The sequence below is a fragment of the Perca flavescens genome, chromosome 6 (assembly GCF_004354835.1).
Source record: "Perca flavescens isolate YP-PL-M2 chromosome 6, PFLA_1.0, whole genome shotgun sequence".
NCBI lineage: Eukaryota > Metazoa > Chordata > Actinopteri > Perciformes > Percidae > Perca > Perca flavescens.
In genome coordinates this window covers 19,455,910-19,478,804 of record NC_041336.1, presented here as the reverse complement: position 1 = coordinate 19,478,804, position 22,895 = coordinate 19,455,910, and the positions used below count along the sequence as shown (strand labels likewise).

Below are 22,895 nucleotides of genomic sequence, written 5' to 3'. Positions count from 1 at the left end.
TGTGTGTGTGTGTGTGTGTGTGTGTGTGTGTGTGTGTGTGTGTGTGTGTGTGTGTGTGTGTGTGTGTGTGTGTGTGTGTGTGTGTGTGTGTGTGTGTGTCATTGGTTTGGAGTATTTCTTGAGGAGTGTGTACTTATTTGCCAGCTGATTTAAGAGATAAATTTGACATTGACCTTTTATCATATCTTAACATCCATACATCTCTGCTGGCCAACATGTTATAACTTATTACTAACAAACTGTACAGTTTCATAATATACCTTTACTTGACTACCTCTGCTTAGTGTTACTAACACATCAACAGTATTTATCTAAACATTGTTTATTGAGCTAAATTTATTTATTGTAACTTCTACAATATTAATGGTTTTATGTCACACTCGGGCCTTTGGAAGTGAGATCTTTTCTCCAAATGTACTGATATTAATATTTAGTTCCCTCCAATAAAGCTTTACCTATTGGTATTATATGAATTAAGCAAACCACATGTTTATTCATTTGTCAACGAGTTAAATTGTTTGCAACAGGGAATGAAAATTGCATTACTTTCCTTTTTTGGTTAACAAAATTCTAATGTTTTTGCTTCTGACCTTATAAATAAATAGCAAGGGCAAATTTGCAACTGATAAAAATATCCAGTTTGAACCACTTAAAAGAATTAAGGAAACTTTTTGCATCAGATAATTATGTAGATCAAGCAAGACTGGGCTTTGTATAAACTACTTGATTTTTTGAACATAAAAAAAAATAAATTAGATTTTGCCAAAAGAGCATGCAAAACTATATACTATCTAAAGCATTTTTTTAATTAATCCCCTGATCAAACTTGATAGTTAAACTGCTAATATAACTAACAGCATATATAGTAAATTTCATAAGATTTAGACACTGTTATTCCTATATTTTATAAAAGTCAGGATTTTGTACAAAAATATGCCATTTGATTAATTTACCAAAGATGAGTGCAGTCATGTGCTGCTTTTTGTCTGTCTGTATTTTATGCACTTTTATTAAAAATGATGTATTTTTTTTATTTTTTTTTATTTTAAACTCAATTGTACACTTTGTCACTTTGATAAATTGGTGCAATCAAGGATATTTGTAACACATCAGTTAACAAGACTGAGTTTCAGGCTTCTTACACATTTTAAGTTACGTAGATTTTCAGGTGTGGGTTGTTAACTGTTAGCCCACCATGTGGTGGATGTGGTTATATTTAAATACGACGTGTGGATTTGTATGCCATGAGAATATTATGACTTACAACGGAGACACAAAGGGTTCAAACCCAAAATCATCATGATAGCGGTGTCATCTTGTTCATAGGCTGGTTTGTCTCGCTCACTCTGACACTTTGAACATGTTTCTACAGTCAGAAATGACTGATGCATGCCAGGATATGCCACAATAGGCAACACTGTCCACATCACAGAGATCAGTGCTGCTCAGGCAGCTACTGCAGACCACGATGCTGAAAAAGTGAACTTCTGAAAGACCTGAAAGCATATGGAGCACTATTTAGGTTATATACACACTGTACAAACTATAGTGTGAAGACATTGCATTCTTTGATTTTTATATTGGACTATGAAACGGGAAAGTAATGTTAATATATCATGGTGTAACACTAATAATGTTTACATAGTGTTTGACATGTTGGGGGAACAGAACTTTAAACAACTGACCTTCTGCAGATATGGAACAAACATACAATTACATAGAAAGAGAAAATGAGTTTACATTTTCCTAAGGAGGACATTTTTATTCCTTTAAATTTATCATCAAAATGTTTGTGTTTTTGGTTATGTGACCATTTCTAATTATATTTTGTCACCTACCAACCCAGCCAGCAACCACTAGGCTTCAATACTGCTCTTAATTTTACCCAAACTGTCAGATGACTACGTGTGTGGTATGTTCCAGCTGTCAGGTGCAATTCCAGAAACATTAACATCTAATGTTGAAGTTCATCAAACATGGCAATTAATACTGCTGGACTCAATTAAAATGTAAAAAGAAGCTTAACATGTATCCGTTCTATTAATATTTCCTGTTCTCAGTCACTGCTTGTTAATATCGATGAATTATTTCTAATATATCCCACTTATTTGACATACAATTTATAATACTCTGGCATTTTTTAATATAACTCTTTCTTTTTTTTAAGCCATGTGCTCTGAATAATCCTAAAATTCAGTTCAGTTCTCACACAGTTTGGTCTGATGTGTGGTTTCTGAGTGTCTATGGGCTCATCACAGTACAGGCCTGGTGGTCTTCTGAGGGCCCCTCATCTTTAACCTCAGTAAAGTGCAGTTGGCAATGCTACCTTAGTTTCTAGTGTGTGTGTGTGTGTGTGTGTGTCTGTGTGTGTGTGTGTGTGTGTGTGTGTTGGCGAATGCAGCACAAATGAAAAAATGAACACCATCAGTTATTTTATTTTTTCTCCCCAGAAGAGTCATGTGGTCAAGTTGGGTTTGAGGAAGTGGGTGGGGGCATTGGGGGCAGTTGTTTTCATCTTTCATTTAAAACCACCTGCAACAAGCTCTGTACACTGTAGCACTTCCATAATAGATTATTTTATATATTAGTCTAGAAGTGCAATTTACTTCAATTCAATTTAATTTGACCTGTAATCTTTAAAACAAATAATCCTGCTAAAAGTGGAAGCACCTGACAAGATGGTGAGGTGTCTGTCAGTGACATGACAGTGAACAGTTATCTTATTACGTGTCACCTTTGGCAGAGGAGTATCTAAGAATTGAAATCCTGAAAGTAATGGGTCCGTTTATTTAACAGGCCTAATGTATAGTATTGAAACAGCTATCAATTAATAATTTGACAGAACATTAATCAAAGACCATTGTGAATGTCAATCAAGTAAAAATACTTTCCTGTTCACAACCACTCTCCTATGAAGATTTAATGCATAAACACGTAAGCAGCATTTAGAGGTGGAACAGATTTAAACTACCCTCTACATAGGAATTCATCATCATATTTATAAAAGGTTTTGTCTGTTAACTATTAATCTGCAAAGTAAAGTTGGGCTACTCCAGCTGTCAGATAAATGTAATGGAGTAAAAGTACAATAATTTGCTTCAGAAATGTGGTGAAGTACAAAGTAAAGTAAGAATACCTCAACATTTTACTCGAGTAAATGTAGCTACTTAATTACATTCCACCACTGACAGGCTATTCATGTGTCTGGACCCAGTGTAAGAGCCTTGTCTTAGAGGAGCATTTAACACAATGATGTAAACCGAGAAGACATATCGATTATTCATCGTTTTCTTTGTGTCTGCAGTTGTTTTCCTACCTCAGATGAAATGAGTTATTGATTACCATTATTAAAATAACTCTCTGCCTGTAGGCTATTGCATGTACAGAGCACTGCAGGTGGTCTTAACAAGACACTATTATAGTGTTTTGTTAAGACCACCTGCCGGCATATCAATATGAATGATTGTATGATTCCCCCCACCCCCCCATTTAATGTGAAGTAAAAGGCCAAACCTTTACTGAAATGTAATGTCTATGCATTGTGTTTCTCCATTAGTGTGGCGGAAATTTGTGGCAGCAACATGGGATTATATTTCTCAACTGAGCACTACAAAGCAAAACTCGATCCGCTGCTGTTACGTAACAGCCGGTGACATAACTCTCTCCAGCCTGGGACGGCCAGGGCGCAGAGAGCCCAGGGAGGAGGGGGGTGACCGGGGCGCAAGGCATGTGAACGGCCGGCCGATCCAGCTGCACTCTCTCCTCTCTGCTGCTGCTGCTGCCTCGGGGGGAATTAAATTATTTCAAAACAACCACACAAGAGGAGGTGTACTGCTGAATAAAGGGCTGCTGACAGAGAGGGGTACGAAGATGACGACCGGGTTTTTGGGCCCGCTGTAAGGACAGGAAAGAAGGCGATATGGCAGTGCATGTTTTCAAATGCCTGCGCCGGCCCGGGCGATAGAACAACCAACAGGTAGTAGGAGCTCAAGTTTTGTCGCGTCAAAAGGCGGCAGGTGGAGTACAAAACCGACTGACTTGGCAGGCGTCTGTGGTTTCTGTGTGTGTTTTGAGAGTGAGTGTGTAGGGCCACCCAGTGTTTTGACAGAAGAGTTATGGAATATGAGGAGCCCGACGTGCCCCCCGCTGACAACCCTATTAAAAGAGGTAAGAGGATCCATCACTGAGGTTTTATTCTGCAGCATGTGTGGGCTGTTTGAGCTCCAATGCCTTTGCATGTAGCATGCAACTTGTTTTAGCTGATTTTTATTCTTATATTCACATTCTAAAGTGTTATTTTGTATCTTTATGTCCCTCTCTCTTACACAAAGCAAACATTATCTCCCAGCATGCCATGCTTTGCCCACTCCCACCCACACCTATCTCCTCCTTCCTACTCTTTATCTCACTCTGATCACCTTTCCTGCACCCGCTGACTCTGTTTCTGTCTTCCCTGTCACTGTGTTCAGGTTCATCTTCTTTCCCTGCACTCTCATCCATCTTTAACCCTCCTCATCCCTCTCACTTGAGTGTGGTTAAGGTGCTGTGAGTGGGTAAGAATGGCAGTAAGCCTGAGTAATCCTTGGGGATTAGTTCTTATTTTTGCTTCTGTTTTTGGTCAATGCTTTACTATTCAAAGCCTCTCCCCGGCTGAAATCAAACTGTTGGCACTTGAGACAAGACACCTTGTCTCTCTGCCGCAGAGACCCACTACACACTTTTCTACTCTCATATCATGGCAACACAGTTTGCTAGAGTTTACCTGCACTGCTTCACTAATGTAAGTGCAGTGAACAAAATAAAGTGTTTTTATTTAAAGTGATAGAACAGCATCTATACCCTTTACTCACGTAATAGTAGCAGGATCACAGTTGAATAATACTCTATTACAACTCAAAGTCCTGCATTTTAGATTCTGTGTAAACGGACAGTTCATCAACGCCAGTGACACAGAGCATTGCAGATAGTTTTGATTGCTTATGCTTACAGTCCGCCCCTGTTTGTTTATATTAAAGGAGAATTTTACGTTAAGCTTGATTGCTATAAATATGCGAGTACAGTCGATAGAAAAAAATAACGAATCGAAAGTCGGTGCGGTCAACACGGAGTAGCTGTAGCTACGTCTACAAGCTCCCAGTTAGCTAAAACGGCAGTTGTCGGGGCAAGTTTTAGAGTGCCTTTGTGCCTCTTAACAGACACAAAATGCAATTAAAATGTCTGTGCAACATGAACAGGGCCCTTACGTGACAACAAGATGCATTTTCAACTCAGACGTTGTTTAAATTCACCTACCCTGTCTCTATCCTGCTGGTAGCTAGCTCGCCCTGCTAGCTGCTAGCTGCCGTGTGTTCCGCCAGGCTTCTGTGATAATCATCACGCAGCAGTTCAGTGTGTATTTGTAGCATATCCATGTTGTGTGTGATCTATCTGGTGTTGATGAGTAGGAGGCTTGGCAGTGGTAATCTGTGTGGTAGTTCCCTTAGCCGGACTAGCAGGCCCGACTGGCATCCTTGCTTCTGCTTCCTCCCTGCCTTCGTCGCCTCCCGCTCCCCACAACAATCCACAGAGCGCCCCGACAACTGCCGTTTTAGCTAACTGGGAGCTTGTATACATAGCTGCAGCTACTCTGTGTTGACCGCACCGATTTGGCTCGTTTTTCTCCACAATTGCTATTAAACTATTTTAACATCACTGTCTTGCCTTGGGTTAGCTCATGCTGTGCAACCAAATATTGTTCAAACCCACAGAATTTTATTTAAAATTCTTATGAAGATGCCAAAATTTCCAAATATACCAAATACGACAGGCTGAATTTTGTCTTAAATGATGCACAAGACAACTGGAGCTGGAACCACATGACACACAATACTGTCGGACAGAGTGGAAAAAGATCATTTTAACAGCATAAAAGCTACATAGGGTGTAAGGATTAAGGGGTTAAAAGAACAACATCACCTAACTTAATAGATCCTGGAACTGCTGTAATGGTGTTTCAATCTGGTCAAAGTGGAGTTTCAGTGTGGTTGTACAGTTTTTCATACTGCTGAGATGGCTCTTCTTAAGGTGATGAGTGTCTTGGTTTTAGTGGCTGTTGTGGGTGTCTTCTCATTTTTCTCGAGCGCTGGGTTTAAGTCTCTGGTACTGCTCCACATTGCATTTCCTCCTGCCTGTATAGGTAAAACTCTGCTCCTGTTCATTATTGTTTACAAACTGTCTGTCCTTCAGGGATTTATTGTGGGTCCAATCCTCTTCTCCATATACTCTATATGTTATTCTGCAGTCATTTGTGAACATAATATCCGTTTGTTCTCACAATAGTGACAAACAGTAGTATCTCTCTGTAAACTAAAGTGATTTCCAGCATGCAAGGCCTCTTCGGCTGTCTGCTAATTTCTTGCAGCTTAATACAAATTAATATATGGAGCAAAAATACTTTCAGTTCTAAAATTCACAACCGATTTGACCTTTCTAATGTATTTAGTCACTTACAGGCCAACATGTTTACATAAAACAGTAATGTATCATTCTTTTTTATTCACCTTAAAACTGTGAATCATGCTTTTATTTTGTCACACTTATTATATCCCACCTTGTCTTTATTTTATTTTATTTATTTATTTTTAGCAAGAAGACATTGTGCCCAATAATTAGTTTCCTCCATTGACTGCGAGTGTGCTGGAGTGTAGGATTGATATAAATGGATTATTTTATTTGTTAGCGGTTAGTGCTAAGCTACATTTTTGACATCTCCATGATTCATGAACCTGACACCCTCAGACAGCTCTATTAGCACAAACGATTTAAGGCTTATTGCACTCTTTAGTCAACAACCTTCTTTTACCCTGACCAACATCCAAACCTACTTTATCAGGTCTGCTTTAAACTAAATTTATACATATTTATTTTTGTACTACATATTCAGAATGTTGTTATTATATATTGATCTGTTTTGTTGTTATTTTCTGATTTACTTTTTAACTAGTTATCCCAACCATCATAGACTTAAAACACCATCTGCCTTTGTGACTTCTCTTACACTACATAATGTTACATTGGCATGAATGTCGGAGAGTACTGAGAAGGTAATAAAGTAGCTAATCTGACTTTATTATATTTACGTTTTGTATCTTTTCTTTGCTGTATGTCTCATGGTTTCTATTCAGGCAAAGTTGTCGGCTTACTCTCTGGGTTCAGTGGTCTTCACTGCTGTTATGTAACGCGGCAACTGTCACTTCAGCAGTCAGCTTAGATGTCAGAGTGTAGAGACGTTAGGTAGATCTTTTTGACTGATTAAGTGGTGTTAATGTTTGTGCCCCTGTAATCATGTAGTCATGTATGTGTGTGTGTACATGGTGGTGGGTTTATGGCCTTGTTGACATGTGTGTCTTACTAAATGTATACATGCTGTGTCACATTTAGTTTGTACAAAAGCTAACTTTGGTCATTGCATTAGTTTTTTTTCCTACCACTAGCCACAGGCCGCAAACCATTTATTCCATTCACTGTAGAGATCACCTTAAATAAGTCAAAATTATTAAAACCACATTTCAAAAAAGACAGTGGCATAGCCCGAAAGTCAGTATGTTGCAGATAACTTTAAATCATTTAACCTGGCTCATTCATTTATGTATGTCATTTACCAAAGAACAAAACTAACCATCAACAAACTTTAATCTTTTAAGTGGGAGTGCAGTAATTTGGTAATTATATAAAGAACAACTTACAAAAGATCTTAATATCTTTTAGTGACTGACTAATGAAAAAAGGACAATCACTCATCACATCCCTCACTGAAACCATATTAATGTGCAATGCTTATGTTATTTAACATAAAAACAAAGAATAAAAATGCATTGCTCTCAATTTGAAATATAGCCTATCCTTTTTATTTAGCTATTTTTTTTTTTTTACTAATCCCCTTCAAACATTTGCTCAGTTAGTGTTGAAATTTCTTTACATTTTCCATGTGTACGTGCACTGCACTGCTCTGCTTTCATTCCATGCTTTCTGCTTATGAAGCAAAACTGATTTGATGATGGGAGGAAAACAGTGGAAACCACAGAGGGCCTGATCTGGCGAGACCAGCTACCTCTACGTCTTCCATTGATACTTATCTCTCCTGCCTTCAAAACTCTGTCTCACACATGCACATGCACACACACACACACACACACACACACACACACACACACACACACACACACACACACACACACACACACACACACACACACACACGCGCACGCACATACACACACACACACACAGCTCCAGGACTAAACCCCTTGGTTCAGAATCGACCCTCCGTGTGTTTACTCACACTGCAATTCAGACTTTCTCACAATTGTGGTCAAACAGGCAGACAAAAAAACAGGACCTATTGCTTCACAGACACCCACCTTCCTCTGCCTTTATCTGCTGTGTGTGTGTGTGTGTGTGTGTGTGTGTGTGTGTGTGTGTGTTTGTGTGCGTGCGTGCATGCTTGCGTGCATGCGTGCGCCGAAGAATCACACAAACATAGACACACAGCAGTGTAAATAGGAATCCTCTAATTTAACCTCTCTGTTATCAGTTAGGCTTCTTATCTGTCCATAGGCCTTTGTACATTGGAAAAAATACTGAAACCCTGCACCAAACTGCCATTCAGGATTTGACAATGAAGAGTTTATCACAACTGAATCTGTAACTTGAAGCCCGGGTTAGTTTCTGTCACATTTCATACTAGTTTCATTTAATCCCTTGATGAAAAGCCAACCCTGTGCATTTCATTTTCAGGATATAACATAGTTAGATGCTCATTTGCGTATTTGATAGGTTTTGTTACATTTGAACATCACAATAAGTTAAACTATTGTATGAATTATATTTTTAAGCTAACACCGCTACAGTGCAGGTTTCAGTGGTGGAAAGAATTATTCAGATAAATGATCTGAATATTTATTTACACCACTGTTACCTGCACTTACCGGTAAAAGTAGCAATACAAAATGTAGTAAAAGTCATGTATTAAAAATTGTACTAAAGTAGCAGAAATGTTTGCAAAGTATTTATTATGCACCCCCTCTAACTGTTATATTATATTATTGAACCGTTGTTATTGATGCCTTAACCCGTAAGCAGTACTTTCATGTTGCAGTTGGTGGTGTTGTGATTGTTTAGTACTGTGAAATGTAGTGAATCAGAAGTGTAAAGGAGCAGAAAATAAATTGATATACTTAAGTAAAGCACAAGTATGTAAAAACTGTACTTGAGTAAATGTACTTAGCTATTTTCTAAAACTGGCAGGAATGAAATAATCCCAGAAACCAGAGTACCAGTGTGCTGTTTAGTCCTGGTTCAGTTTAAGGTTTAACCTAAGTTTAATTAAGTGAAGCTTTTGAGCACACTTCATGTTCTGTTTCTCAAATATTGACCCGGATGCTCATTTGTAGTATAGCTTGTAGTAAACCTTAGATATTCAGTAAAACTAACTATATTTTATCTCCGTCAGGAGGAGCCGTGTTCAAGAAGACTCATTTGAGTAAGTTCTCTATGGAATACTGTGTGTAAGCATGTGTGTGTGCGTGTGTGTGTGTATGACATTGAGTTTGTGCTAGATATTTGTGCATGCATTGTGGTTATAGTTAGTGAACATACAACACTGCACCTGTATCACGCAAACACACACGCGTGGTGTCGCTGGAGTTGGGCCATTAGCAACACAGTGTGTGTGCTGTGTTTTGCGTCTGTGCTGCCCTCCTCACAGATACACACACACACACACACACTCACTCACTCACTCACTCACTCACTCACTCACTCACTCACTCACTCACTCACTCACTCACTCACACACACACACACACACACACACACACACACACACACACACACACACAGATTGATGGAAATAACAACTACTATGGCTGTGGCACTTTGGCATCTGAATGCAGATGACAGCGATAACATCTCGTCTTTTTTTAACTTCTTTGGTTTAACACCTTCTGCCACAACTTGGGCACACCTGGGTGTGTTATCATGTGTGGAGACGCTGTGTGTAACACACCACCAACCTTCATGTTAGGTGGTGTGATGATAAACAAATTGAGCTTAAATAATACCGATTTTTATTGATCGTTGCTTGTGAGTAAGAGCACATGTATATAAAACCAGACTGAGTGGAGAAATCATGTTGGATTTTTTTTCAGAGGTGGGGGGAGGAGATAGAGCGCCATGGTGATCTTGTGTCGTTCAGTGCATCGGTCAGGTGCTATAGATGGAGGGATGATAGAGGGAGAGAAAGATAACTAAGTATACATGCTTAAGTACTATACTATAATTTTGAGGCACTTGTAGCTACTGTACTTGAGCATTTCCATTTTCTGCTACTTTATTCTTCTACCCCACTACATTTAACAGAGATACTGTTCTACATTTATATGATAGATACAGTTACTATAAAATATATATGATGTTGGGGCGGCCTCTGGCTAGCCCAGAAAGAGAGTCCTGCAGCGTTCTAGTCCGACCTGCTGCCCTTTGCTGCGTGTCATCCCCCATCTCTCTCCCCTTTTCATATCCATCCACTTTCAAAATAAAGGGAAAAGCCCCATAAAAATAATCTTAAAAAAAATATATATATGTATAGTATATTATACATAACAATATAATATATATTGTTATAGATTAAACTATATAAAGTAGTTAAAATTTCCAACCAGCTGCAAAATTTAAATGCTGCTTACATTTACATATACCCCTTGCATTGAGATTAATGCATCAGTAATAATAGTCCAGTAATATGATATAATCCTCATTATTTTACTTTGGATACATGCCTGCACTTTTACATAAGTACAATTCTGAAAGTTAACGTACAGTATAAGAGAGTCATTTAATTGTGTTGTATTGATACTTTTACTCAAGTAAAATATCTCAATACTTGTTTTGAGACACCCATGTGCATCATAAGCATCGACAGGAAAACTTAAAAAATAAGAGTGAGTTAGAGAATAAATACAATTTTAGTTTACTGAAATCCTTCTGTAACTTACATGTTTTTACTGGATCCCCAGGTATTCCTGTTGAAAATGGTTTGATTTAAATTCTCAGGGAGAGTCTTAAAGGTGCCAGACACTATAAAACACTTCTTTTTTTTTTTTTTTTTAGACATGTGGTGTAGAGTGAGGGGGCGAAGGATAACAACAAAGGTATAAGGAAAAAGTACCTTGAAAAAGAAGCCAAGGCAGGGGACAGTCCCCCCCTTTCTTTGTCTCTTTCTCCTCTCTCTCTCTCAAACACACACACACACACACACACACACACACACACACACACACACACAAACTTACACTTACACTCACACGCTAACAAGGAAGGTGAGGCGGTGACTGACACTCAAAAGTCTGAATATGTGTGCTGAAGTCGCAGTGAGCACCTGACCCGGCTCGCTAAAGGACGAACGAAAAAGAGAAGAAAGATTGAAAGAATAGGTGGTTGCCGAAATTTTGTTTTGTTAAAAAGAAAGAGTACTGTTAGACAAAGTGAGAGGACAAGTGAGTTTGTGAAAGTGGGACAAACGTCGACAAGTGAAGGATGATGCGAGGTAGGGATGAAGTGTGTGAGTGTGTATGTGTGTGTATGTGTGGGCAGTTCAATCAAAGATGTGTTATCAGTTAGATTAATTACATGCTTTTTACTCATCAAAGCTTCTCTTCAATCCTGATTTTATAGTTTATCGAAAGTGATTATTGCAACCTGTTGCTTCTGATGCACCATGTAGTTATAAAGATGTCTAATAATGTCAGTCATGTTTAGGCTTTAAATCAGATCTGACTGTATTCATGCACTTAGACACCTGTGGGTTCAAACATGTCAATGTTTTTTTTTTTTTACTTTATTATGCTGTGTGACGTAACTTATTCCACTTTTCATTTTTAAAGTAACACTGGGTCGCACAGGGAAAGCTTTCTTGAAGTCGATTTGAACATTTAAGCTTTGAAATTAAACATATTTTAAGTAGCTCTGTAACAGATCACATACAATACACACACACACGTGTGTACGTACAGTTTAAAGAACACCTTATGAACACAGTTGTTCATATTTGTTTTGAAACTACATTGGGTTTCTCCAGAGTTCAAGATCGGCTGACTGTTGGGTATGTTCACATCAATATACGTGTTTCACTTTTAAGGTTTGGTAACATGACTCAATTCTGAGCTCTCTTTGATAGATTTAAGATTTTAATCATGTCTCAGATATTTCTTCCCTCTCTGCCTCCCACATGAACAAGACAAGAAGAACAAAATGTTAAAATGTATATGTTTTGAAACAAATTTCATACATTTTGCGTTGATCTGCAAATGCATTTTGTTTAGAGTCATATTCTCATGATAAGTAATATCATTAACAATTAATGATATTTGAGATGTTTCAAACCCCTTTGCAAACACTTCCACTGAATACTTAAAAACGAAAGAGACAGGAAAACAGGATGCTTCACAACCGCAGTGCATCAGTTTGAATGGACTGACTTCACACACATACAGTAGACAGGATGCAGAGGAAATGCTGATATTATTGTAAAAATGTGATAATGAAAATGATTAAAAGATGTGATTTCCTATACAAAGTAAAACACACACAACACCCAGAAGCAAAGAAGACACAGATGAAGAGAAATGATTAATCTTTTCAACGCAAGTTGCTTACGCACTCTTTCTCTATTGCAACATGCAAGCAAGCAAGAAAACACACACACACACACACAACACACACATACACACACATATAGATGTAGAAGCACACACGGATCCGCAGGTGTTTTTTAGATGGCGCCTAGATATAGCATATCTCAGCCCTGCAGCTGTGTGTGGATACCGTGTGCATGAAAAAGAGAAAAGGAAGCTCCCATTGCTGACAATATAACTTTTTGTGTGTTCAATTCAGCAGTAAACCTTTCATTATCTAATTCTCTGGTGTTACACACTCACTTGATGCTGTCAGAATTTTCTCACACATACATTTTGTATGGCTTTGTTGTTGTTTTCGGGAGATTGCTGTGTAGATTCTTACAGTTTCTTTATCAGAAAGGATTTCCTTGTTCCTCTGCACTTCCAAAGCAGCAAAAGCGGTTGGCTTTAGATCAAAGCTAACATCAAAATCGCAGGTGACACATTCCCCTCCAAAATATGGTAAAAGAAATACAACACTTGAGCTGATTCACCCTTTGCTACTGTCAAAACATTACCTCTTAACCCCCCCACCCAAGTTCAGCTTCAAAGTAAAATATGGTAAATCTGATGCTAATGGGTGTTCAGATCAGCTTTGACAATTTCGTTTTTCTCAGATAAGTTACTGTAGGTAGTTGTTCTCACTATGTTGTTGTCTTCAAATAATGAATGAAACGCTTACTGAGTTCTCACATTTATGTTACAGCCAGCACAGTTTGATTCAAAAACATAAAGACCTGTAGACCTGCAGTCAGCATTAAAATATATGTAACCAGAAATTAGTAGTAACAAAATATTCAATACAGAAGGGTGGTATGAAATACTTCTTATCTCATAACTTTAATTTAATCTGATGAGCAATAGTTATTTTTCTTTCTGTTTGTTTCTCTCTTTTTTTTAAGTTTTGTCTTAGATCCTTATTTACAGGTTATAGTTAGGATCAAGATATTCTCAAAGCATTTCTTCTTGTAAAGGAAATTCATTCGGACAGGCATATTTTAATTTAGCTTCAGTAAGTAATCTTTAGAGCTTTTTTTTTTTTTTTTTTTTTTTAAAGATTATTTTTTTGGGCATTTTAGGCCTTTAATTATAGGACAGCTGAAGAAGTGAAAGGGGAGAGAGAGGGGGAATGACATGCAGCAAAGGTCTGCAGGCCGGAATCGAACCCGGGTCCGCTGCGTCGAGGTGTAAACCTCTACACATGGCTGCCCACTCTACCAACTGAGCTATCTGGGCGCCATCTTTAGAGCTTTTAAAGTTTGTTTTCTGCTCTGCACGGCAGGGCCAATTAATCTAAAGTTGGATTTGGTATGACATTTACCTTTAATTTACTGTATTTGTAATGAGAAAAGCATGCATTTTTTATATTAGTAGTATGCATATATTTTGTTAATTACCAAGATATCACAATTTACTTTCTTCCATATACATTTGATACACTATAAAATCTGTTTAGTGTGGTCTTGGTATTACCTAAGTGATGATGAATGATGCAAACATCTTGCCTCGGCAAGTCACTCAATTTAAATCTTTAAAGTATAATTTATATAAATTACAGAAGATTGCGACAACAACAAAAAAGCTTTCTTTATTATCAATAATAATGACATGAATTATGATTTAAATTATTTTATGTGTCGTAAAAACATTTAACTTGCAGTGGTGTTGTCAAAAAATAAAAGGATCATAAATTGTGTATAATCCTCCTGACCGAGGTTTAATAACATGTTTGTGTGTGTGTGTGTGTGTGTGTGTGTGTGTGTGTGTGTGTGTGTGTGTGTGTGTGTGTGTGTGTTTGTTTGTGCGCCGTTTGAGTGAGGTGTGTAAACAAAGTTTGTTTGCACTCTTGCTTGCGTATGTAACAAAGGTAAGCTTCCGTCAGAGGAAAGTTTAGGTTTTTTGTCCGTTTACAGTGCAAAGACCAGACTGCTGACAGGTTGTTTTAGGCTGTGACAGAAAAATTTGGTGGCAATTTGTGTCACACACACACACACACACACACACACACACACCACAAACTGAAATGAACTCTTTCTAGCTTGTAATTCAGAGATTAAAACTTTCCTTACATTTTCTTTTCTTTATATATGATTTCCTCAGTATATTTTAAATGATACATATTGATGACTCTTTTTCGCCTTTTCAGGCTTGTTCTGTGATTTCTCACATTACGAGGTAGTACTCTTTACTTTGTCTTGTCATCTAGCTTGACAAGAATTATAAAAATTGAGAACCAAAGTTATTGTCCAGCATTCAGCAGGAAGTTATAACACTGATGAGAAACATTGAATGTTTCATAGTGTCTGTTTGCCGTTATACACGGAAGCTTTCGTTGTTTGTACGGCGACTCTGACAAAATGTGCTTCGTTTTTCATTGATCACTCTAAAACTTGATCAAAAGATGTAAATCAGTCCATCTCTGCACAGCAGTGTCCTGGTATATGCGGAAGCGTGGGAGGTGGCATTCTTTTATTTTGACAACCCAAACCAGAACATTTCCACCACTGCACTACACATCTTTACTTCTGAACATCATCTCGCACATAATGCATTGATTTTAGGATAAACACTTGAAATCTATTGGATCGGTTGTTTTGTTTAAATGTCTGGTCTCTCTTCAGTATGAAGATGTAATGCAGCTTTGTGTGGTGTGTTTATGGTTAGTTTCATATTGTACGGTGTTACTGAAAGGCAGTGGAAATATAAAATGTTGAGGGTTTGTCAAGAGATATTGTAAACAATGACATAATGCAACTAAAGTAAATAGTGCTACTTGGTAGACTGGAAAACAAAATTAATCTTCATTACTGAATTGAGCACATGAGATTGACTGTAGAAATATATTGTTAACCTTCTTAATTGGGTCATGCTCAGGGGTTGAGCAGGCCTACCACATGAAGCTAAACCAATATACAGTACGTTAAGCATTTGCCAGTAAAAAAAGTTAAATTTTAGATTAAACTTCCATGTATTTGTAAAACAAGCACTGTCTTTCAGCCATGTTGGCTGCTACAAACAAAGAACCCTTCTCTGTCACTGATAAAAACACTAATGGAAGAAATAAAGGTGTTCTAGTTCTTTTTCAGTATTCTATCTATTACTCACTCTCACACACACACACACACACACACACACACACACACACACACACACACACGGAGATGCTGGGTTTGATTTATCTTAGCCTGTGGCTGGAGATAACAAGGTGAGACCATAATAAAATCTGTTTTGTTTATCTGCTGCTAAGTTAATTTCCATATATTATATACTGGTGTCTTAAAACTCTCAGGCCAATCAAAGGTAGAGTCCCTGTTCTGCAGGTGTTTTTTTTTTTTAGAGTTTGTCACCAAAAAAGATGATTTATTAACTTGATCCTGCTTTCGACACTGTGCTGTGTCGGTAGGTTGTCTTATAAAGAATTATCAAATCTATGATTGCGTGGAAAGTTGATGGAGGAGCATTGTGATTGCTGTGTGTGTTTGTGTGTGTGACTATGTGCGTGATCAGTGAAAGGTTGTGGGTCACAATGGATTTCCTGTTGTTTGAGGTTCACAATCAGAAGTGAAATAGCGTAGAAAAAATACAGAGACCACTCATGTTCTCTCTGCCTATCCTGCACTACAGATAGAAACACAATCATAGTCACAGCTCAGTGACTTTATCTGATGACTTTAAATGATATGATATTTATCTTGCGGGAAAGGTTTCTGTTGAGTTTATTAAAAACCAAATAATCCAGTCATCTTTTACAGTGTCAGTATCTCAATGAATTTGTAAAATACTCTAATCCTTATCATGGTGAATCTTGAGGTCGATCATCTCTATTGGCAGCAGCAGCTGCAGCAATCTCATCTCTCATTTCTGCTTCATCGCACATGCTTGTACTCTACGTGTGCATTTAAAAAGTCTATTTCACCTTAGACCGGCTGTGCTCCTCAGGAGCCTTCAGTTGATCCCTGTGGCACCAGATAAAGAGGGCACACACTGACACACTAACACACACTCGTGAGAAAATGTGACACAGTTATGCACGGAAACGCAAATACTACTGTATATAAGCATCAGACGAGAGCTCGTCTCGCACCTTCAGTGCATTTGTGCAAGGAAGAGAGAGAAGGTGACAGGAATAGATAAAAGGAGAGATTATTAAGTATGAAAATGACAATACGTTACGCTCCTCTTCCTGAATGTGTGTCATTATTTAATGAGACTTTTCTTAAATGTCATATAATAAATTATAAATAATGTGAATTATACCCAGTAACATTTTATTGGTTTGTCAGGACATACTATACAACTGTTCACACCTGTCCCCAACACAGGGTTTTAGACATTTCTAATACTTCAATGGATCAAATGATTCTGACAAAAATCACCACTAAGCAAAAGACTGAGGGGCGTGAGAGCTCGCAGAGATCAGGGGCACGGGGGGAGGCGAGAGGGGGGTGGCCCGTTACTGGCAGTGATGAAGGTAGAGAGAGTGCATTACTGGCAGCTGTGTCCTTTATGAGCGAGACAGAGAAGGATTCACAAAGTAAGAAATGACATGAAAGAGGGACAGTCACAGTGAAAGAGAAGCCAGTCAACCACTTAAAAGGACTCTGAGGTTGACACCTTCGTATTCTCCGCCTTTCTCCATTTGAAAATATTCCACGTCCTCAGAATTTTTTGTGGTTATTTTGTTCTTTATTATTAACACAAGAGGTGTTTGAGAGGAAAATACCTTTGGTTCACTCAACACAACAATTGATATATGTTTAAGGGGAAGTACAGCAGACTGAAGTTCTCACAGTGGGAATCGCTTTCCAGTTGACTTCATTGGGTAAAAATATGCTGTGTCATTATGGCATATTTTACTTCTATGATATTTCATTGGATATTGAAATGATTTATGAATCAGAAAACATAATGAATTCTATAATATTATTCATAGAACATAAAAGACATTTTAGCTTTTTATATCCTGTTCAGTATTGTATTATCTGAGTGAGTGTGAAGCGGCACCTGTGTGGAGGAAAGTAGAAGAGAAATAACTGTTTTTATTTCTGTTTGTTCAGCTCAGATTGAAGTTATCCCGTGTAAGATCTGCGGTGATAAATCCTCTGGAGTGCATTATGGAGTCATCACTTGTGAGGGCTGCAAGGTGAGATGGCAGTATGCAACACATACTTACTGTACAAACACACACACACACACACACACACACAACTTATCAGTATTAAAGGAGCAGAAAATACACTTCAGAGAGTTAGATAAGAAGATTTATATCATTCTCATGTCCGTCCATTCAATATGAAGCTACAGCTAGCAGCCTGTTAGCTTATCTTAGTAGAAAAAAAATCGGAAAGGGGGGGTGGGGGGGGGGATGCAGCTAGCCTGGCTCTGTCTAAAGGTATGAAATCTACCTACCAGCACATCTAAAGGTCATTAATCAACACGTTATATTGTGTTTGTTTAATCTGTAGAAAAAGATGAATTGTAACAACAACATGATGTGGTTTTAGTGAGGGTTATGTGTCGGACTATTTCTTGACCGGGTGCAGTTAATTCTTGGAGTTTCTTGCTGGTTGCCAGAACCAGACTAGCTGTTTCCTCCTGAGATGGTAACCTAAGCTAAGCTAACCGGTTTCTGGCTCCAGCTTCACACTGAACAGATGAGAGTGGTATCAGCCTTTTCATCTAACTCTCAGCAAGAAGGCAAATGAGCATAGTTCCCAAAATGTTGAACTATTCCCCTAACAGTAAGAGCTAACCAATATATTGGCCAATAATTGTATATTTCAACTGATAAGTAACAAGAAATGTGAGCATAGACATGTCAAATATATGTTTGAGGTAATTTAGAAACAATGTCCTGTGACATAGTTTGTTCATCAGAGCTTTCAAAGCAAAACTTTAAACTTGTATATTATGTGTTTTATGTAATAAAGAATACTGTAGACCTACTATACATACTAATGGCTGATGTGTGATCATTACATTTTTGTAAGTCTTAAATATCAATATTTGTATATGCCTCAAAAATCCTCTTTCTGTTGGGCTCTGTTAACCATGCCATACCCTCAGGGATTTTTCCGGCGTAGCCAGCTGCCTACCGTATCCTACTCCTGCTCCAGGCAGAACAATTGTCAGATCGACCGGGCCAGCCGCAACCGCTGCCAACACTGCCGCCTGCAGAAGTGCTTAGACCAGGGCATGAGCAGAGATGGTGAGACACAAACACACCGTCACAGACACACAAACTGTATTCTTCATTCACAGCATTTGGTTATTTTTATGTGTTAATTTTTTTGTCCTCCTCAGCGGTTAAGTTTGGACGGATGTCCAAACGTCAGCGGGACTCTCTGATCGCTGAAGTGGAGAGGCACCGACAGCAGCAGCAGCAGCAGCAGCAGCAGCAGCAGCTTCAGGGAGACGCCCAGTCTCTCTTGTCCTTCCCCACCAAGGCTCGTCAAGACTGCTCCCCACAGCTCCTTCAGCCCATGGCCTCAGCCTACTCCTTCACCGGGGGGGCCGAGCTGCTGTCCTACACCGCTGATGTTCACCCTTACCTGGTGTGTTCCCCGAATGAGACGCAGGTGTCGGGTATGATCTACCGAGGCTCAGGTGTGTCTCCCACATCGAGATCCCAGGGAAGGGGGGACAACAGTGGACACCCCGACATAAGAGGTGAGGCGCTCATGTGTGTACACACGTCACTGTGTGCTGTTCCCTTCGTCCTCCTCTGCTTATTTCTTATTTGTCTTCTTTTTTCCTCATGTCAGAATTTGACTCCAGACAGCCATCTCATGATCTCGTGGGGATTCACCCCTACAATCCTCTGGAGGATCCTTACAGCCTCTATCCTCACTCTCTGAGAAACATAGGTGAACAAACAACAATGTGGGCTAACTTGAATAAAGTTCTGTTGTATTTTTAATGTTTACAAGTGTTTCTTTTTTTTCCGTTTCAGATGAGCTGTGTGCCAGCATTGTGCGTTCCCACAGAGAGACCAGCAAGTACAGAATGGAGGAGCTGCAGGCTCTCAGATGGAAACTGTTTAGCAGAGAGGAGATCCAAGCCTACCAGAGCAAAGTATACCAACCTGATGACTGTTTTTTGCTTCTCAAACTTCCTCTTGCATTTGTGTGACCTCACTCAGTCTCAAAACAAAACATGCCATTTCAGATGGCTTGAAGCTGAGCCTACTTTTGATTAGTCAAACAGAAAACTGAGAAAACTTTTATGACTTCCCCTCTCCTCTTCTTCTCCCTCTTTGATCACACAGGATGTTCAATTTAAAGTTAATTACTTTGTTAGTCCTCCAAAATTTGCTTTTCAGCAGCACATATGCTATAATAATATATAATTACAGTAAATAAGACATAAAATACAGAAATGTGCTACGGTAAATCAGTAGACAAGAGAGTGAGGATGTGTTTATGTGGGATGATTTCAAGTTTAAGTCCCTTTTTTGGTTGATTGGAACATTATGTTGAAATAACCCCCCCCCTCAACAATCTTATTCTCACTCCCAGTCGGTGGATGATATGTGGCAGCACTGCGCCATCCGACTGACTGATGCCGTGCAGTATGTTGTGGAGTTCGCGAAACACATCCCAGGCTTCCGTATGCTCAGCCAGAACGACCAGATTGCTCTCCTGAAGACTGGTGAGTTTACCTGCCACTTACAAGAAGTCAGTGTCACCTTCAATCCCAAGCTAAAATGATTTTAATCTCTTTTAACAAATCCTTTATCTTCACTCAGGCTCCATGGAGGTAGTTTTGGTCAGGATGAGCCGCTTCTTCAACACAGAGAACAACACAGTCTTCTTCGATGGGAAATTTGCTGGAGCTGAAGTCTTCAAGTCTTTGGGTGAGGATTTCTCTCCACGTTGCTCCAACCTGAAGCGCAAAGGCAGTTCTAATACCATTTGTGCAGTGAGCACAATATATACATATATGGTGGTTTATCAGTGCTCTGTGGTTTCTTTTCTTGCAGCATGTGGTGATTTAATCACAGCGGTGTTTGACTTTGCTCACGGTATGTGTGCTCTAAAGCTCACCGATCAGCAAATCGCTCTCTTCAGTGCTCTGGTGCTGATCAACACAGGTAAGATCAGCTCACCTGTCTCTCAATTATGTTGCATGTTATTCCTCAGTTTTGAAACATATAAAAGTGTGAAGACACTACAGTAGTCACAGTTGGTTACCAGCAGGATAAGCAACATATTTCTGTCTTTGAACTCTTCATCAGGCAACATCCATTTCATTTTGTTTACCTTTTGGAAGCAGATTTTTCTTTCCTTGTTCTGCAGGATTTAGCCTGGTCTATGTTATCAGATACTGTGGTCATCTTTGAGACCAAAAAGCTAACATTTTGAAAATGTAGTTTATTCATTTTGGTCCAAATTAACCAAATTACATTTTTAATCAATATTACAAAAACATAAAATTTGTATTGCCAAAATACACGTACAAGTCCTCCTTTTAGCATCTTTTCCATCACATTTGGCCCTGTGGTTTTCTCCATCCATTCCACACAAATAACCTTTCTGCCCCCCAGTGGCTGTTAGTAGGCATGGTCATTTTAACAGGCCACACAGTGAACAAGGACTATTCACACATATGTAGAACGATTTGAGTTTACAGTAAGGTGTTAAAATAAATCCCCCTTTGCTTTTTTTGTTTTTCTGTGCAGATCGTCCATGTTTGGAGGACAGAGGAAAAGTTCAGCGAGTGCAAAGAAGCGTGGAGTTTGGACTCACACACATTCTACACCGAGACAACCAAGAAAGTCTAATGCACAAGGTACAGAGCAGATACTTTCCCTTTAATTACTTTATCCAAATATATTATTCTTTGACCTGCGTGTTTGTCACTGTAGTAAAGAGTGGATGTCTGACTGTGTCTGTGTCCTCCCTGCAGCTGTACCAGAGGATGGCAGTGTTGCGTTCACTGTGCAGTCTGCACATGGAGAAGCTGCGCTGGTTCAGTCAGCGTTACCCGCTCACTGCTCACTCTCTTTTCCCTCCACTCTACAAGGAGCTGTTCGCCTCTGAGGCAGAGCTGCTGCCGGGAACCATTCACTGATGATTCACTAGAATATGCAAAGACACACATTCACACATTATTTCAAGTCTCATAATTACTTCCTGACAGAATCTATTTTTCTAATAATGACAGTAAATGAGAAAAGCACAGTAATCATAGCGTGTTAAGTATTACATGAATTCCAGCAGAGCTTTTTTGGTAGATTGTGTCGAACGTACATTTCAATATTTTGATAGCTTAAAACTATTTTGATTATACCAGGGAAATTGTTGTTCTTTGACAGCACATTGCCAGTGAGGTACGGTATTCATTTTCTCTCAGGATGTGCCCTTGTGAGTCACAGTTACTGTGTGTCACAGTGTGTCAGACAGAGATTCAAAGAGGCAGGACACAATCGTTGTCAACTGAAACTTAAAAAGGTAGTCCAACCAAAATCTATCTTTAGAAATAAATATATACAGTACAAATAGAAAAATAAAATAGATCTCTCAGTCCTCCAAGCAAAATAGCCTGCACCCACATATTACATACATATTTAAAGGTTAATATATTGCATAATACATTCTCCCTTCAAAACAGGAAATATTGGGTGTATGTTATTTACATCAGTGTTAAACACACCCAGAAAACAAGAGACAACCTGCTTCTTTGTATCTGTACGTCTGTAGAGAAATGTCTCTCCTCAGGTTGATAAGTCCTACAAAGCAGCAGTACCTCTCAAATGTTATCCTTTGTGTTTAAATAAATCCTCACAGGCTTGTATGTCTTTTGAGCTTGAAAATTTGTTGCATTAAATGTAGAAATTGAATTTAAAGTGTGAGAGGTACAGTAGAAGTCTCTTCCTCCGTGTGCAAACTTTTCCTTTTTTTTCAGATTAAGTTACATATTGTATGTTTTGTTTTGTTTACATATCTTTGACTAAAGCCATAAGTAAAGATATAATGATGAGAGGTTTCAGCATTAAGTACTGTATGTCCGGATGTAGTCCTCTCTGTTCCTGGAACAGCTGAGATTATGATGAAGATAATTCCATGTAAATCTTTTAATAAACGAGGTTGGGAAACCAAGTACATGTGGTAACTATATTTGTCTTTTGTAAACTATCTAATACAAACAGTTGAGTAAGACTGAGACATGCATGGAAAAAAG

At 38.7% G+C, this 22,895-nt stretch overlaps 1 protein-coding gene across 3 annotated transcripts; it reads left to right on the top strand.

Moving 5' to 3' along the window:
- Positions 1–3,690: 3,690 nt before the first annotated feature.
- rorc (RAR-related orphan receptor C) lies at positions 3,691–22,787 on the top strand. 3 transcript variants are annotated; one of them, XM_028580113.1, is made up of 13 exons: positions 3,691–3,976; positions 4,077–4,167; positions 9,491–9,520; positions 17,771–17,856; positions 18,780–18,921; positions 19,017–19,382; positions 19,478–19,579; positions 19,666–19,787; positions 20,231–20,363; positions 20,461–20,568; positions 20,695–20,805; positions 21,394–21,503; positions 21,621–22,787. In XM_028580113.1, exons 2-13 carry the CDS (start codon positions 4,116–4,118, stop codon positions 21,783–21,785), a joined length of 1,527 nt encoding a protein of 508 aa, XP_028435914.1. In that variant the 5' UTR covers positions 3,691–3,976; positions 4,077–4,115; the 3' UTR covers positions 21,786–22,787. The 3 variants fall into 3 exon arrangements, with proteins under 3 accessions (XP_028435914.1, XP_028435913.1, XP_028435915.1); XM_028580112.1 differs by having other exon boundaries at positions 4,046–4,167; XM_028580114.1 differs by lacking the exon at positions 9,491–9,520 and having other exon boundaries at positions 3,691–4,167.
- Positions 22,788–22,895: the final 108 nt, after the last annotated feature.